The 19,575-nt window shown below is 37.7% G+C and overlaps 1 protein-coding gene across 5 annotated transcripts in view; it reads right to left on the reverse strand.

Annotated features, from left to right (window-relative positions):
* Positions 1-18,441, reverse strand: part of ZFYVE9 (zinc finger FYVE-type containing 9) — an 84,413-nt gene extending 65,972 nt beyond the window's left edge. For 4 of the 5 annotated variants that reach the window (XM_031969126.1, XM_031969123.1, XM_031969127.1 and 1 more), the window contains exons 1-3: positions 18,316-18,441; positions 11,692-11,797; positions 1,625-3,705 (exon numbers count right to left, since the gene is read on the reverse strand). In XM_031969126.1, the coding sequence (XP_031824986.1) occupies positions 1,625-3,705; positions 11,692-11,761 (2,151 nt within the window). In that variant the 5' untranslated portion in view covers positions 11,762-11,797; positions 18,316-18,441. Of the gene's footprint in view, positions 1-1,624; positions 3,706-11,691; positions 11,798-14,627; positions 14,714-18,315 lie in introns of all 5 variants that reach the window. The other variant, XM_031969124.1, reaches the window with a different exon arrangement.
* Between the last annotated feature and the right edge of the window lie 1,134 nt (positions 18,442-19,575).

Below are 19,575 nucleotides of genomic sequence, written 5' to 3' on the forward strand. Positions count from 1 at the left end.
AAGTTCAATTTTATTTGCTCCATAATTCCAAGGTAGATCATCTAGTTTATGAATTATGTAGCTTCTTCAGTTTTTCTTCTTTGCATTCTCTATCTCTTGAATAAATAGATTATTGGTACTGAAGAAAACCTTAGAAAACATCAAGTTCAACTCCCCCATGTTATAGGTAAGGAAGAGGAGATCCAGTGGGGAGACATTACTTGACCTGAATTACTGTTAGTCAGTGACTGAGCCAGGAGAATTATACATGGCTCCTGACTAGTTGAGCAGGGCACATCATGATACCATCATCAATAGCTTTAGACCACTAATGCAAAGATTGGGTCACTCCATTCTTCCACCATAATCCTTTCAATTGCTTCCTATCGGTCCATTAAGTAAAATGCAAATTTCTTGGTGTGAAATTCCATAATTTCAGGCTACAGTTTTCAGGCTTCCTTCTCTTTTTTGCCTCCTCTTCATTACTCAATGTTATAAGGAATTGGCCTATGCTTAATGCTCTCTCTTTTACTCTCAGTGCCTTTTATTCATATTTATTTCTTGAGCCTTCTAAGCATCTCATATTCAGCCATCAATGAAATTACCAGGCCCTTAAAGTCCCGTTCAAATGCCATTTTCTTTAAAAGGAAGACTATCCTGATCTCCAAAGTCAGAAACTATTTTTCTTCCCTAAAAACCTCATATAACACTTGTTCACATCCTATTATATCGCACTAGGTCATTTGTGGATGTGTCACAATGCTTTTACAAGATTCAAAAGCTCTACCAGGGAAGAGATTGTGTTTTAATTAGAGCCCTTTTTCACTCTAGCACATAGTACACACCCGACCTTATGCTTCAGGTCTCTAATGATTTTAATTTAGAAATTAAGTTAGATTAAATAAATATACCAATCAGTTTTCCTTCTGGTTTACTACCCTTGAGTAAAAAAACAAAACAAAACATGAATATAACAAGAGGTCACTGTTTTCGGTAGAAATATAACTCTGAGACATTTCACTTTTGCTCTCCTGCCAGAAAAGTGTAGAAGCAAAGACTAATTTTTGAACTAAGGTAAAGAAAGATCAGAAGTTATCAAGTGATACATGTAGAAAAGCACATTATAGACCAATGGTTTTAACAATTACTTATAAAAGAAATAAAAAATCAAAATTGAGAGGGAAAGACCACAGTACAACTTTCAACTTTACAATAATTTTGAAAATTAAATGAAATTAATCATAAAATTTTCCAAGTCAGTAATATTTTATAATAAAAAAGATAAAAGTAGTAAGAATGACCAGCTTCCTTATTTTTAAATGGATCACTTAACCAAACATGTATTTCTTTAAAAACCACAGAGTTAACACTTCCTCAATTCTTGTTCTTTAGACAACCAAATATATTTAATCCCAACCAAGTTGATTTATACTTGAGATTCATGTGTATCGTACCTTTTTGCCTGGCACAAAGTAAGTAGGTAAGATGGCAAGCTTAATAAAGGCTTATTGATCAGCTCGTTTCCTGATGAGCTTAGCACTCCCTGGTTGCCATAACAACCACCACTAAGTTCACCTCTTCCCCTTCAAAAAGGAAAGACGGAATCTGGACTGTGATTATTTCTGAGATCCTCCAAGAACCTTACCTTCCCACATGCTCTGCAGTGATGCCTCCTCTTGGTGAAGGTGAACCTGGCTTCACATTTCATGCAGTTCGGAGCCTGAGAATCTGGGACCCACACAGGAGCCACCTCGCCCAGAGTGGTGAACGGCTTCCTAGTAGGAACACCAAACTGACTGGCTCTGAGATCGTTATCAGGGCTATCGGAGGCCACTGCAAGGCACGGGCTACTAGAGACCACAGCCTCGTCCTCTTCCACAAGGTCCCCGTTTGCGTCGGCAATGGAGGAATTGAGCGTCTCATTAGGGAATGTGGCTGCTTTGGCGTTTTCCCCTGACTTTGCTTTCCCAAACCCCTCATTTTTGTTTTTAGCATGAGTGCCACCATGAGCAAGGAGGTCATTCTGCAAATGTTCTGACAATGGCTTTGGAATCTGCAGCTTGAGATTGGTGGGCTGCTTCGGTCTGGCCCCGCCAAAGGGAACACTGACGGGGGGCACGTTAACTACTGCTTGAGGGGCCGACTGCCCCTGAACGGATGGGACCTGACTACCAAGACTACGAACATAGTTTTTTTTCATTTGGTCAATAGTGCTGCTTAAGACAAGCCCATTCCCTTCTGGGGCCTCATTTCCTCTTTGCTCATAAACATTTCCATAACATTCTGATTTACTTTCCTCAATTTCCTTTTCCTCTGTGACTGAATCTTCCTTGGAGGGTAAAGTCTTTGGAACACAAGCAATAACTGGGTTTAGCATTCCATAGGAATCACAACCATTAGACAGAGAATTTGCTCCTGGCACGTCCAGAACAGCAGGAAAACCATACCCCTCAAGCTCTTCTATACATGTTCCTTTTAGAAGGATCCCTGACTCTGCCCCATTCTCCCCATTGTCACTGCAAGCCTCTGTGGGCTGGCTCCTCAGCAGGAGTCTTTCACTCTGTCCACTCGGTGGGCTGCTACTGATTTCATTAGGAGTCACATCCTCTGACACTGAAAAGCGCCCCACTGTCCCAAGTGATTCTGCTGTGTCCAGAGTCTGTCCGAGTTCACAATCTTCCCTTTCATCTCTCTTGGGCTCACTGGGGGCAAGCCCACAGGAAACCTGCTCACAGCCATCACCTGTTTCAGACACGTTCAGCTGGGTAGGGTCAGTGAACAGAGGGAGCTCAGACTGCAAGGGTTCTCCAGCTGTTCTCTCATCTGGAGGTTCCTCTTCCATTGAAACCCGCTCCCTCAAATGAGTAAAACAATTTGTAGTTTCTAAATCTATCCTGGGGCAGCAGGTTTTCCCAGAAGAAGCCTCAATGGGTATACATGTCCCCTGCACATCAGCAGCAGGACTTTCAGCTGTTCTCTGTGCTAAAGTCACTGCACTGGTCCCCCCACTTGCAGTTCCTAAAACGGGAGGGTCTCTACTTGTATTAATATCATCTTTTAAATGAGAGAGGGAACAGACATTAGAGTGACTCTCTGGTGAAGCATTACATAATTGGCTAACGGGATCAGCCTGGGCATGCGGCTGGTTCAAGTGGACCCCTGGTTTCTCTGTGTTCATGTCTTTTTCATCGGCCCCATTGATAGTAACACTAAAGGGATCACTCTGTCTGTTTTCATTATCCAGTGTAAAGCTAATAGTATCCATCAGCGAATGGCTATTGTAGTCATGACAATCCAGTAAATCAGCACTTGGCAGAGTCCTTTTGTCACAATTATGCATGACAGCTACAACAAGAATGTTTTTATCTTCAGGGAGACTGTCTCTATTCCCAAGTTTCTCCTCTCCTCTGTCCATGACACCACACTGATCATCCCAATGACTGCTGCTCTTCATCAGCTGCTTGTCTACAGAAGCCTGATCTTCAATGCACATGGTGGAAGTCTCTGGCTTTAAAACACTCTCTCTTCCATTAGGACAGTGGTCCCCTCCTTCCACAGATGGAAGGAGGGGACAACGAGCCCGTGAGAAGGTCTTCTGTGTCCGCTGCGACTCACTTGGAATTGCTGTTTCATTCACACTGGTCAGATCTGGACTAAATGACAGCAGATGAGGGTCTAGAAGCTGATTCCATTTTTTATCCAATAATGCAGGAGAAACTGTCTCATCTGAAAAATAAATGGTTTAAGCAATGAGTAAGTTGGCAACATTACACCAAAACAAAGTTGATTAGCAGGACTTCCTGTTATCTTGGTCAAAAATAATATGGGTATTAAGACAAAAATACCTGTAATTCTTGGCTACAGATAAGAAGACACATTTAAACCTCTTTCCTATAGTTATGTGTTCTAAATCTTAACCAAACAGGGAAACCATTAAAATCCTAGAGCCCACAAGCAAAGAAGGTTGGGTGTTTTTTTTTTTTAAATACAAAATTCTTAACTCAATTTGAGCTTGGGTCTTGTCTGCTATTCCAGAGCACTGCAAATATCAAGAGAATATTACATAACTTGAATGCAAAGTTCTAGTTTATATGTCATTACCTAGATCTGAATTTTAGCAAACAACATTTTCAAGACATTCATTTACTAGTGAATTTTCATTACTGAGGGGCAACAAAATGATGATAAGAAATTTGAGAAGCTCGAGGACTTCTTGTTCTAGCTCAACTAGGTAGTTTGCTACCTAGGCAATAAATAATTACTGTGGCTGTCATTTATGTAAAGCTTTAAGACTAAACAGCTCTTGTTAAATATTATCTCACTGGCTATTCACAACAACCTGGTGAGGAGGAACAATCTACATTTTACAGATTAGGGACACTGAAGACAAATGACATTTAATAAATGCTAGAAGCAGAATTCAGATCTCTTATTAACTCTAAAAAACCATCATCTTTTCATTCTACATCTTTCTCATTTCTCTTCTTTGGGCAACAGTTTCCCCATCAATAAAATGGAGTTAAATGGACTACATTATTTCTAAAGACATTTTTCAAATCTTAGAAGTATCAAGCTAATGCTACACGTGTAACCCAGAAATGCTCTCAGTCTCTATTTCCTTATCTTTAAAATGAGGGGTTAGACTAGATGGCCTCTAAGGTCATTTCTACCTCTAAAACTATGATCCTATCATACATGAGATTCTTACCAAGAAACAATGATCATTTAGTTTAATAAATGGAATCAATTTAATGCAGATGTGGCAAATGATGGCTAAAGAATATAAGACATTTGACTGCTCATTCTTGCTCTCCTTTGCCAGATCTTCATCCAGGTGACTCCTATTAACTTGGGTGTCTCCCAGGGGTCTGTATTGGATCTTGTTCTCTTCTCCTTCTATATTATTTCACATGATGATTTTAATCACTCCTATGGATTCAACTATCATCTCTCTGAAGAAGATTCTCAAATTTACTTATCCAGTCCAAGCTTTTCTACTGACCTCTAATCTCTTATCTCCAACAGTCTATTATTTCCAATTAGGTGTCTTGTAGGTATTTTAAACTCAACATGACCAAAACTATGTCCTCATAACTATTCAGGATATGAATCCCAATTCCCCAGGCTCATAACCTAGTTGTATCATCAACTGCTCATTCTCGTTCTCCTTCCCCCTCACCCAAGACCTGGTAATTTCATCTTTGCAGCATCTCGCAAATATGCCCCTTTTTCTCCGATGTAACCACAACTAATGTGGGACAGGCATTCATCCTCCCCTTCCTAGACTAGGACAATAGTCTCCCAGGGGTTTACCCTGCCACAAATGTCTCCCCACTTCAGTCTATCTTCTACTCAGTTATTAAACTGATCTTAAGTGAAGGTTTCACTGTGTTCTTTCCTGAACTCAATCATCTCCAGTAGCTCCTGACTAACTGTAGGATCAAATCTAAAATCCTGTTTGCTGATCAAAATCCTTCATAAATTGCCACTCCCTTTGCATTCTTCTCACACCATACCAAATACTCTCTGTGAACTAGTGACATCGACTTCCTTTCTGTTCCTCAAAAATTGCAGTCCATCTCTCTATTCCAAGTATTTTCACTGGCTGTTTCACCTGTCTAGAATGTTCTCCCTTCCTCATTTCTGAATGGTAACTTCCCAGGCTTCCTTCAAATCCCGGCTAAACTTCTGTCCTAATCCTTCTCAATTTTAGTGCCTTCTCTGTGTTCATTATTTCTAATTTATATTGTATAGAGCTTATTTCTACATAGTTACTTGCATATTGCCTTCTCCATCACATAAGCTCTTAAATGGTACTTAATAAATTTACTGACATCTTTTTATGTCTTGACTTCTCCTATTAGCCCATGCCTTTCTTTTATTATCTCAAGGGCTTAACACAATGCCTGGCAAAGTGCAAGTGCCTACTAAATGTCTGGAGCACAACCAGTAGGATTATGCTCCCAGTCAGGACACAGAATGTCTTTTGTCTTTGTAGGAATATCACTGGAGGGACAAACAAAATATAAGAAGACTGGAAAGGGAAGTGGAGATCAGATTATAGAGGGCTTCACAGGATTGCAAAGAAAATCTGAGACCAGTTAGTTCAATCCATGAAAAAAAAAAATCCACTATAACACACTGCTTTAGCCTGAATACCCCCCTGAGGAAAGGAAATCCAAAACCTCTTGAAATAGTTTCCTCAACTTTTGAATGTCTCTAGACGTTCTAAAGGGATCAGATCTACAACTTTCACTCTGTGGTTCCTCACTCTGACTTTAAGATCTAAGGAGAACAAGTTTAAACCTTCTCCATGACAACCCTTCAAGTACTTGACCACAGCTATCACCACCCTTCTCCCCAAAGTTCTTTTCTCTAATTCTCTTAACAAATTGTTGTGTGGCAAAATCTAGAAGACTTAAAATTATCCTGGCTGCTTTCCTTTAGATACTTTCCAGACTATCAAAATTAATCACTTAAAATATAGTACCCTAGAAAGTGTTCTAGATGTGGTATAACCAAGGAATAATGCAATAGGCCACAGCCTCCCTTCTACTATCAGACCACTGTATGTCCCTTTTAATTAATCTAATCATCACAGAAGGTGGCAGAGTAAAGACAAGGACTCACCAGAACTCTGCAAATCCCTCCCAAACAACATTAAAATAATGCTTCAACATTGAATTCTGAAATGGAAGAACAAAATTACACTTTGAAACAATCTTCGAGCCCAAGACAACTGAAGTCGGCAGGATGTTCTGTCTCAATGACTAGAGAGTAGATCTCAGTCCAGCATATACTGTGCCCCTTTCAAGTCAATAACAGGCCCAGAGGATGTATAATTAATAGCAGCATTTTCCAGGGCTCCTAGCCCACAGATGGTGAGGGGGCAGGACAACTAGTAAAAAGGAAATTACAGGGGACCCTTTACTGGCCTAGAGAGTATTGCCCACAGACAGTTCCAAGTCTTAGTTCTAGGTCACAATCCCAGGATGAGAAAGAGCACGAGCAGGAGTGAGAACGCAGGGCATAGTTCCAAGGTAGAAAGGAATGTCTGTGGTTACTTATAGACCAGAATATAAACCAGGAGTGACCATACCTCTCCTTAGATCATGAAAATAACAGCATGAAAAGCCTGAAGCACCTCCAGAGTAGAGATAAATTTTAACCTAAAGTTAAGTCAAGAAATTAGCTGGAAAAATAAGCAAACAACAACAAAAAATATAATCTAATTACATGAAGTTACTATGATGACAGGAAAACTCAAGTCACAACTTCAAACAGCTACATGCAAAGCTTCAAAGAAAAATGTGAAATGATCTCAGATCCTCCTATTTCCCCTTCCCCCCAAAAGAATCCTGAAAAGGCACAATTTTTAAAATCAAGTAAAAGAGATAGTAGAAAAATTGGGGACAAAAATTGATGGAAAAAAATCATGAAAAAGGAATCAAAAGTTTGGTAAAGAAGGCACAAAAAATACTGAAAAATATAACTCCTTAAAAAAAAATTTGATCAAATAGAAAAGAAGACACAAAAGGTCATTGAAGAAAATAATTCCTTAAAAATCAGAATTGGAAAATTGAAAGCTAAGGACTCTAAGAGACATAAACAAACAGTAAAATAAAATTTCAAATCTAAAAAAGAAATCATAGCAGCTTTATTGACTGCTATGTTGCACTGCTGACTCATACTGAACTTAAATTATTGTAAAAATTCAGAGCTATTTGGGCTGAACTGCTATTTAGTTGTATCCATTCCCTCCACTCATAAAGTAAGTTTTCTTAACTAACATGCAAGACTTTCTATACTTATCATTACTAAACTTTATCTTTGGAGATTTAATCCAACTTTCTAATATGCAGAGCTCTTGTGTTTCTGATCCACTGACTCTTCTTAATTGTGTTCCATCTGTAATTTACCAGGCAAGCCTTGCAAACATAAATAATTCACGAAGACAAAAATTAATTAGAAGCAAAAGAGAATTTTTCAACCTTTGGTAATCGGGGAAAGGAGTGTTCAGAGGAAATCCAAGAATAATGATGAAAGGTGCAAAGAAGTTGCCTTGATGTAAGGAAAAACTTCTAAATAATATAAGCTTTCCAAAAATAGGATGGATGTCTCAGGAGGTTTTAGGTTCCCTTCTCTTGGAGGATTTCAAGCAGAAACTGAATGATCACTTGTTGATTATGTTGTAGTAGGTATTCCTTTCTTGTAGGGATTAAAATAAATGATCATTGGGGTCCCCAAGTTTCAGATTCTCTGTTTCAGTGATATACTGATACCTTACATAATCTTCTCCTCCCAGTTCATTGTGACAAATTCCTGTGACAAATCTTATGACTACCACAGCTACTCTTCTATCCCCAGAATCCAGAACACTGAAATTCCTCTCTCTCACAACTACCTCCTGGTCTTCCATCTCCCTATGCATCACTTTTTCTAAACCTATTCTTTATCCTAACTGCAAATCCACCCATACAGAACCAGGAGTAATGAGTAGAAATTGCAAAGGATTTGTTAGCAAGATAAACTTCCTAAAATAAAAGCCATTCAAAAGTGAAATGGGCTATCAGAGGAGGTGGTGAATTTGCTTCAATGGAAGCTTCAGAAGAGGCTTTGTGATCTCTCTGCAGTGGGAATGGGCTGTACTAGTTGTTTATTGAGGCCCCTTTTAATTCTGAAATTCCATAATTCTGTGAATTTTGCTAAAGAAAGACAGGAAAATGAGAGGGACCAGTACAATTAATATCCATCATCAACTGGGTCCTCACTGATAAATGGCAATTCTTATTCTTCTCTGACTGAAAATGATAAGCCTCAGTAGCTTTTTCAAGCCTTTCCCTTTGTCCCCAAGTCTTCTATACTATTCCCTATCCCCTCCCTCTGAGGAGGCCTTTACTTTCTTGCTCACCCAAAAAAGACACTCTTCACCATGAATTCCTACTTTTTTTGTTTTACTTGACTATCCATTTTTACAAACATACATAGTCAAGTAAAAAAAGTACTATTCAAAGTCTTCAATATCATTTTCTCCTCTTTTGGTCCAGTCTCTGGAAAGAACGATGTCTTTCTCTATACTAAGGCCAACCCCTCTACTTGTAACTTTGAAACTGTCCTGTCCCATCTCCTCTGGTCAATATTTATTCTCTGGGATCAAGATTAGTCATAAAACTGTCTTTTATAATGTCCATTCCATATTACATTATTCAAATATCTAAAATTAATTTGATAGTCTTCTCTAAATCTCCATTTTTCTTTGAAAATCTTAAATAAGGTTTAGAATCAAAGCTTAATTCTAATGTAAATAGTAGCTATTGTTGTTATTCTAGACCTCTCTAAAACACATAATATAGATGACTGCACTCTCTTCCCAGAAACTTTCCCCTGATTCTGTCTGAACATTCCCTTCTAAAAACCTAGGCCAGTTTGATCATTATTCATGTCACCTCCCCTTCTCATGTCACCCAAAGCTCCAGCTTTCTCTAAAACCCTCTCTTTGATAATTTTATCAATTCTCATGGATTCACTAAGAATCAGGCAGATGTCTCCCAGGTGTACAAATTTAGCTTTCCTCTCTCTTTTGAACTCAAATCCTACTACTCCAATTTCCAGATGAACATCATAACCACTGAGGGCCCCTAATTACCTTACACTCAACAGTTCCAAAATAGAACTTTTTGTCTTCCACCTTAAAACTATCACTCCTCCATATTTCCCTACTTCTGTTAAGGACAACATCGTTCTTTTTTTCTTCTTCTTTGTTGCACACATATATACTAAAGTAAAACAAATTCCAGCATTGCTCATGTCCAGCATAGATCTCATTTTGCATTCTGAATCCTTCACCTCTTTAACAGGAAATAGATAACATGTTTCATCATAACTCTTATAAAACTGGGATTGGTCATTGTGCTGAAAAGAGTTCCTAAATCTCTCAAAGTAGAGAGAGACATCCATGCAATCATCTAGTCATTCATTCAGCTTAGCATTTCAAGTATTTCTTAATCAGGTCATCCCCTGCCATTCCAGCTTTTTGCATGTTACTCCTCTTTATGGATTTGACATCCCAGACCAAACTGTCTATGCTATTTTCGGCTCCTGTATCTGGACATGCTTTTGCACAGTCCATGCCCCATAATTGCTATAGATTTCACTTTTACCTCTTAGAATTTCCAGCATCTCTCAGGACTTGGTTTATGAGCTGCTACTTCCTAGGGAAAATCTGTTCTAACTGCCTAATCATTAATATTCCTGGCCATGTTAAACCATCATTACATCCTTATCTATTCACACAGGGTATCTTAATGTAAGCTACTTGAGGGCAGACATTTGTTCATTTTTGGTTTTATATCCCGTTTTATTCCACTGCCTAACAGAGTGCCTGGCATATCACAGGCTTATTGAACAGAATCCAGCTGAAGTAATGCTGACCTGGGAGAATGGTTCACTTCTGGGTTTTGAGGTAAATTCTGGCATATACTGATCAAATATCAATGGCCAGAATAGAACCTGGACTCAGGAATTCTGAGTTCAGTTCTGGCTCTGATATTAATTATGATCACTACGAGTCACTTAATCTCTCTGGCACAATGCTGAGTTCAAATTCAGTCTTAGATACGTTCCCTCGTCAGGGTTCATAACTTCTCTCATCACTAAATTAAGGATATTCTTCTGTGAAAAGAAAATAAAAAATACTTATATTACTTCCTTCACAGGATGAAATGTTGAGAACAAATCTTTTATAATAAGCCTTAAAGTACTTTCTAAACAAACATGAGCTTTTATTATCATAAGCTTAGATTTGCCTATACTAAGTCAGACCTGCAACCCCAATGTCCCTATAGGTCATGCTGAATGTTTTCTACACCTCAGGCTGAAGCCTCAAAATAACTGAAAGATTGTGCACATTCCTGGAGCTACTAATTAATTAGATGTCTCTGTCTAGGCCAGTTCTAAACTTATAGGGTTTGATTAAAAGAACTTTTCTCTTGCTGACTTGATATATTCTGCTCCCAGTAATAATGATTAGAAAAAATGGGAACAGTATAGATAGATGCTTTGGGATATTGTGTTATATGATATATATGATATAAAAATTATCCTTTTAAGTAATTCTGAATTTGCTCAAATGATCCAAAAGAGTATACCATCAATTTGTAAACTGGTACAGTGAACACTGTGATTGGGTAACTACTCAAGTGTTTTTATTTTAGTGTTGTATGTTTTAATGTTATCCTCATTTTCCAATATATTTTGCTTCTACTCCCCCCCCTCCAAAATGGAATCTTTTCTTATCACATTGAGAAAAAATAATTAAGCAAAACTAACTGACGCAGGGGTTTTTTCTGACAATGAATGCAATACTAGATGCCCACTGACCTCCACATCTCTACCAAGAAGAGGGATATATGTTTCATCATGTATACACTGGTACCAGGATTAGCTAGGACAACTAATCTGTGAGACCACCTTCCTTTTATATTCATCTATTTTAGCAAATATCCTCATGACAACAATTCACACATGTAGGCAGCTCTCATCCAAAAAAAGACAATCAAAGAAAAGTTGATTTTTGCAAGTTTGGGAAATGCAAGCAAGAGTTTTTACTTCATTGCTTCCTGGTTTTCTAAAGACTGCTTCATTGCTTTACAATGTCCTGCCATCATCTTCTTTGTGGTACATATGTGTTTAGATGCCAAAGGGAATGCTCACCTTCATTCTGTTCAAATTCATCTAAAACCTTGTCCAGGTTGTATGCCTCTGCTTGGAAATAGTTCTCCATTGGTCAGAAAGCACCACTCAAGTGACTTTTTTAAACCTGAAAGGCAAAACAAAATCAAGAGTTTGTATTGAATTTGGCATCAGTACATACAATATGCAAGCCCAAGTCAGACAAGAATAAATTTGTTTGTAATCTATATAAATAGGGGAGAGTTTGAAACATTTTCTAAATCAATTACAATTATTTCCAAATGATCAAAACAAATTCTCCATGCCATGATTCTCATTCAAGAGCTAGATAAGCTTGCTGTACCAGACACCATACTGTTCTCAGACATTTCTCTAATCATTAACTTGCATTGTTCCCAAAACATAATACTCTCTACAGAGGAAGAGCCCATCCAACCACTTTTGAAGACCAATTAAAATATTCACTCCATCAAGTCATATCTGATGCCTCCAAAAGGTGATAACCATTTCTCCCCTTAGGTTTTTTTAATTAGATCATTAGATCTTGTAACAAATATTCATAATCAAGCAAAACAAATTCTCAAATTAGCCATGGCCAAAAATGTATCTTTCATTTTAAGTCCTATAGGAGGTCTCCCATATGATGTAACAGAGCACTATGTATCTCTCTGAGACATTTAACTAAGCTGGGTTTTATTTGTTATTTATATATGTATAAAAGGAAAACTTCCAGAGGGTTTATGAAGAGACAGAGAGAAAAAGAACATGAGATAAGGTATGGATGAAGCCATAAATTGTATTTATCATGTATTATTATATATTTCTTTATTTGGGATGTTTTCCACATCAGTAAAATCACAAATCTAGCCAGTATATCTCTCTCCCTTTCTTCGCCCTCCGGTTCTCACTTCCCCTTCCCGCCAAGCACAGTGCATGATACGTAATTATTGTTTAAACTTAATGTCTAGGAAAGGAAACTGAACTATTACTCATCTATAAATAAAAAAACTAAATCTCAACTAAATGAAAACTAGTGGTATAAAATAGAAATGTATTTTCAACCTATAAAGTTCAAATAAAAAACAAACACTAAACATTTAATTTGGATTTATTTTTCTTTTTGGTCTAGATTTGTAATTAAATCAGCATGGGAAACCCCGAGAGGCAAAACACTGATAGAAACCAAAATCTAGTATATAATTTGTAATTTTAAGAAAGTCGCATTAGGTCACTTGCTGTTATGACATAGCTAATAGTGACTAAAATGACTATACTGACATAAAGATCACTTTGTTAGGCATGTGCCCACAAGGAGGTCAACTGATTTTTTTTCCCCAGAAATCCCAATTAGAACAAAGTACTTATAGCAACATTTTTGAATTCTCAAAGAATTAGAAACAAAACATCAACTAGAGGATGGCTAAACAACATGTGCTGCAAGAATGTAAAAAAGTTACAGTGCTATAATAAATGATAAATATGATATCTACAGAGAGAAGCAGGGGAATTGATGCAAAATGGAGAATCAGAAAAACAATATACACACAATTATTAAATCATATAAAATGAAAGAACAACAAAACAAAGTTAAATATTATGAAATGATCATGACTACGTTTGGCCCCAAAAGAAGAGATATGAGAATATACCTTTCTTATTTCTTTAAAGAGACAGTGGACTATAGGAATCGAATCTTACATATGTTGAACTTAGTTGATTTTTTTCTCTTTTCTAAACTAACATCTCTGGGAAAAGGATGAGCTGAAATCATATTCAGAAATGATGGTGGTTTTCAAAAAAAGATACTGATAAATTATTGCTGTTTTTTAAAAGCACAGAAGTAGACTGTCTCCAGAATCATAATGGGGCAATTATATTTTATTTTATCATTGGTAAATATTCAACTAAGATATTTCTATGTGTCAAGGATCCAAGAACTCATTAATAGGGGTTTTTCCTTGACCAGACAGGGAAAGCAGTTCTTCATAACTTAAAGTTCCTTTCTTAATTCTTTATCTTTATTAACCTCTCTGCAGAACATAGCACTATTGATTACCTTCCTTTGGATCTTCTCTCCTCTCTTTGTTTCCATAGGTCAACTCCTGGTGTTCCTGATACCTATAAGACTGCTCCTTCTGACAATCCTTTACTGGTTCATCATCCATGTCACAACCACAAACTGGATATTTCCCTACAAAGCTGTACTGGTTCTTTTTTCTTTCTCTAAACTCTCCCCTGGGATGACCACATTCATTCCCATTCATCATCTCTGAAGACTTAGAGATCTAGACAACCAATCCTAGGTTTTTCTCCTGAATTCTAGCCTCATCTCTCCCCAAGTCAGTGTGGCTTCAGAAAGCCACAGAAAGAAACAGGTGATATGATGTTTGCTGCCCAACAACTCTTGGAGAAACACTGGGAGGAGAATATAGGACTGTACACAATATCAATAGATCTAACAAAGACACTATCCATCTTAAGGAAAATTATGGCAATAACTGATTTTCTGTAGAAGTTCCTCAATGTTTTATGTCAGTTCTAGGACAACCTATTTTCATAGTCACCAATGGATAAAAGCGAGACTTTGTGCTTGTTCTGCTTTTTAGCATGATGTTTTCAGTGATGTTGCTGGACGCCTTCAATGAGGATGAAAACAGCATCAAGTTCATCTACCACAATGACAGTGAATTATTTAACCTGAAAGGGCTACAAGCTAAGACTAAAGTGGAGGGAGAGTTGGCATACAACTTTTTGTTTGCAGATAACTGTGTACTCAATGCAGCCTCTGAGATTAAGGTTCAACAAAGATCAACTTTCTGCCACTTGTGCTAATTTTGGCCTGAAAATTAACCCAATGAAACAGAGATTCTTCATAAGCAAGCACCACATCATCTATACATGGAAGCACCAGTTATACTCAATGGAGAAATTCTGAATATGGTGGATAACTCACTTACCTTATCAGTATACTTTCCAGGGATGTACACAGAGATGATGAGGTTCATACATATATTGCCAGAGCTAGATCAGAGTTTGGGAGGCTCTGAAGGAAAGTGTGGGAGAGAAGAAGCATCAGATTATGAAACCGAACTGCTTCCATTTGAGTTGTCTTAGGAAGGAAGATCCTGAAGATCACTTGGCAAGACGAAGAATTGCATATATAGGTCCTTTCTTGAGCTGAGGTGCCAAGCATTCAAACTCTACTACAAAGGGCACAACTCTGACAGGCTGGGTTTTTGAATGCCAAATATGTAACATTTGCCTAAAAGAATCACTGGATAACTTGAAAACCATGAACAACAAAAAAGAAAAGGGACCAAGCACAAAATTTCAAGAAATCTTAAAAGAAAAATACCTCAATCTCCTAGAACAAGGGGGCAAAGTAAAAATAGAAAGAATCCACTAGTCACTTCTGAATGATACTTCACAATGAAAAATCCCAGGAATATCACAACCCCAATCCAGAGCTTCCAGGTCAAAGAAATAATACAACAAATTACCAGAAAGAAAGAATTCAAGTACCAAGGAACCATAGTGAGGATCACACAAGATTTAACAGCTACACTATAAAAAAGGGAAGAACTTGGAATATTTATATTCTATAAGACAAAGGATATAGAATTACAATCAAGGTTAACTTAACTCACTTAAACTAAATATAATCCTATTGTGGGAGGAAACAACTGAAAATAAATCAGAGTGGAGATGAGAAAGGGGCAATCTACTGGAAAAGATGGGATAGAATAAGGTCACTTGTCTATGTAGAATGGCAAGGCTGAGAAGATACTTCTTCATGCAAGACAAGAGTGAGTTAGAGGAGGAGATGGTAGAAGGCATTTGAGTGATGTAAGAAGATGGAAGAGAAAGGAACTCTTGATGAATGGCCTCAATTTTTCTAGTAAAATATGAAGCAGAGCTGAGAGGGTGGGAACAGGTGGTGAGTTTAATCTCTCCTCTCTCTTTTCCCTTCTACCTTCTTTCCTCTCCATCTTAAGAGACACACAAGAGGCAACAAAATACCAGGTCAAGTCTGCCACAACAATTCCAAAAGACATGTAATGGAGAGTCATCCTCATCCAGAGAGAAGGCTATGGAAACTCAATGTGAATCACAACATAGTATTTTCACCTTTGTTGTTTGTTTGCTTGTTTTTTTTTTTTCTCGTCTGATTTTTTTTGAGCAGTATAATAAATGTGAAAATATGTTTAGAAGAATTACACCTGCTTAACCTATATTGAATTACTTATGGTCTACTGTAATGTCCGGACTACTTTCTGGAGGTCCACCTGACAGGCCTTGGTCTCAGCAGAATAGTCACCATGAGGATGGTCAGGAATGGAGTCTCCTTCCCAGTCTGTTCATTTTATGTCCCCAGTTCCCTCAGCCCTTAAATACTCTATTACAATTACATCCTTACAACATACTGAGTATGTATGAACTAGAGAACCATTACATTACCATACTAAGTACTAAATATATGTAAACTAGAGAACCATCATCTCATCAATCACACTGATAACACCTTGCTGTAAGTATTTTTGTTTCAAGGATACTTCTCCAGAGTTCTGGCCCTCCAGAGTCTAGGAGAGGGGGGTGGGAGGGAGGGAAGGAGAAAAATTTGAAACACAAGATTTGCAAGAGTGAATGTTGAAAACTATCTTTGCATTTATTTTGGAAAATAAAAATTAATTATTATTAAATAAATAAATGTTAGCTGACACAACCTTGAGCCATGCTCAAAAAGGACTAATTCTTATGGAGCAAGAATCCTCCTCCCACACCACTACCAACAACACCAATCATCAAACTCCCAGTGACAAGCCCTTGATCAAGAGCCCTGGGAACAGCAATACACATTAAACCATCAACATTACTTCTAGTTCAGTCCCAGTGATAATCTTCCAGGGATTATATGGATTGATGCTGCACAGCAAATAATTCTGCAGGAATTTCACCCTCGCACCTTCCCAGAGCTATAGTTATTGATGACCCAGAAAACAGCTATCACCACTCAAGTCCTTGGCACTGTCAAATGTTTCAACATTCAGAACTGACATGATAATAGCTAGCATTTACAATGCCTTTTTTGCTGAGGCAATCGGAGTTAAGTTACTTGCCCAGGGTCACACAGCTAGTAGATATTAAGTGTCTGAGGCCGAATTTGAACAAGTCCTCCTGACTCCAGGACTGGTGTTCTATCCATTGCGCTATCTAGCTGCCTTTTGTGCTTTAAATTTTGTCTCTTAGTTGAGACTCACAAAAATCCTATGCCATAGGTGTTATTATTGTCCCCATTTTCAGATGAAGTAATGGGGCAAGAAAGGTTAAGAAACTTGCCAACATCACCCAGCCAGCAAATGTGTGTGAATGGATTAGAAATTCTTTGTATTCCCAGAACACAGGAAATGGCACATGGCCCTTAATAAGGTTTGTGCATTAACTCATTGATTGTTCAACCCTCTCACTTTCCAGAGGGAGAGAATCAAACTTCAGGAAGGAAAATGCCCACAATGAGTATAAGTGGTGGTAGGAAGTCCGAGTCCTCTGAATCCAGATCCATTGCTCTTTCCACTGAACCCAACTGTCTTCATACTCTTCTCTTTGCTCAGTAAATAACCTATGAGGCGTATGGGGTGTTCAGGGAGAACTCACCCCTCTGTTGTGAAGATTTGCTGAGTCTTTTTTTAGGGCTATTTATGGATAAATTCTTGATTCTTGGATAAATAACTTGATTCACTCAACTCTCACTTGTGGATCCAAGAAGCTGTAGAGCTGTAGTGGCCACATCCCAGTAAAAATCATTTCAGCATGATATATTTGCATATAATTCAAATAAATAAGGTGATAGTGTATAGTCTTGTTATACTCCCTTTCAAAACCAGACAGTTGTTCCAAGTCCAGTTGTTCTTGACCCACATACAGTTTTCTCAGAAGACAAATACAATGACCTGGTACTCCCATCTCTTTAAGAACTTGTCCCATTTTGTTGTGATCCATAGAGTCAAAGACTAATTAGTGAAACAAAGGTAGATATTTTTGGAACTCCCTTACTTTTTCCATAATCCAATGAAGATTGGCAATTTACTTCTGTTTAGTCTTTATAACATATGCAAATAGTCATAGAATAGTATATATATATATATATATATATATATATATGGTTTACAAAAGTACACATATTGGGGGTGCATGTTCAAAAATTTTTACTGATGTAAAAACGTAAATGTAAATGATGTAAAATTACTGATGTAGGCACTCAGAAAAATGTATAAGTCACTAGACTCTAAGATTTCTGAGCTCCCAAAAAAGCTACTCAATTCTGTGCATTGTTCCACCAAACAAGCTTAAGCAAAATTAAAAGCACTTTGATTCTAGGCAAGAAGAATCAATTTTCCTCCTAGAGTAATAAATAGGTAGTGTTGTTGACAAAAGTCAATGACAGATAATGCTGGAATCTAATAGTACTACGGAAATTGTCAGGCAAGTTTTGGAAAAAAAATAAAACCAGTGATAATATGAGCTATGAAATACAGGAAAGAAAAAAGGTGATTCTGAAACCATAAAAACCAATAAACAGGCTCATATCAGCATTATTATGTTTGTCTAAATAAAATCCAAAAGAGAAATTTTAAAAAAAATTCTTACCTTTTCCCCCCACTTACACACGAGATAAGAAAAAAACTCTGTGTTTCTTCATGGTGTCGGTGACTCCATTAGCCATTCTTGCTGATTCACTGGGTTCAATCTGATCCTAAAGGAAAAATACATTGCCCATTATAGCTACTAAAGCCAGAGATTCCCATTTTTCTGACTTTTATCTGTCACATACCATGCAAATAATGCAATGGGACTCAAAAGCTTCTACTTTCCTAGCCAAAGACCCATGGAATGTAAGAGTAAATACAATTTGTTGTGTAAAAGAACTAACAGTCACATGTGTCAATGGCCAGCTAAGGATATTTTTGCTGCCAGTTCTGTTGTTCTTGACTGGATGGTACAACTATAGTCCGAGGCAGTCACTGTCTCCCCAATGACCCTGACTTGAATGTTAATTCATGAAGCTTCACCTACAAAGTCAATTATTTTATATTACAACAGGCCTTCCAAGAATCAAGAGCTAACAAGGCGGCTGTTAAACAAGAATGTCAGCTGTTAGTGTGATCCTGCACACACAGAATGCTTGTGTTGCCTCTCTAAAAAGCTTCCTGCTGAGAATTTTATTCCTAAACAACTGGTTTTCCTCCAAATGGCTTTTCTTATGATGCCAGTCTCCCTCCCCATTGGGAAGCATCTGATCTTACACTAATATGACCCCCTGCCCTGACAGCAGGGGAATATAAAAGGAAAGACCTTGTCAAAAGTTCTTTCCTTCTCCTAAATACTTACTGATATAAGGTTATAATGCCTTTCTTGAATACCCATCACTGATTCACATATCAGAGAGTAAATAACCTAATCTTACTAATAATAAGTTAGTCTCTAACAAGAAAACAGTAATGATTTATGATTTATGGCTGAAAATACTCATATCACATAGATGTGCATTCAATCACAAGACTTGGAGCTGGAAGAAAGCTCAGATGTCATTTAACACAATCTCTTCATTTGACTTCCCCTTTGACCCTGCTGAGCATCCTCTTCTCCTTTCCCTCTAGGTTTTGGGGATACTGCTTTCTCCTGGTTCTAACCTATCTGAAGGCCACTTCTCTATTTCCTCCACCCATTAGCCCAAGTCTCTTCCCAAACCAATCCATCCTCCACTCATTGGCCAAACTGATCTTCCTAAAGCATATCTGGGCACATGAGATTTCCTAGTCTATAAACTCCAGTGGTGGCTCCCTCTCACCCCCCCAAAAAAAACATACAAAATACTATGTTTGGCTTTCAAAGTTCTTCATAAACTGC

Source organism: Sarcophilus harrisii, chromosome 4 (assembly GCF_902635505.1).
Source record: "Sarcophilus harrisii chromosome 4, mSarHar1.11, whole genome shotgun sequence".
Classification (NCBI taxonomy): Eukaryota; Metazoa; Chordata; class Mammalia; order Dasyuromorphia; family Dasyuridae; genus Sarcophilus; species Sarcophilus harrisii.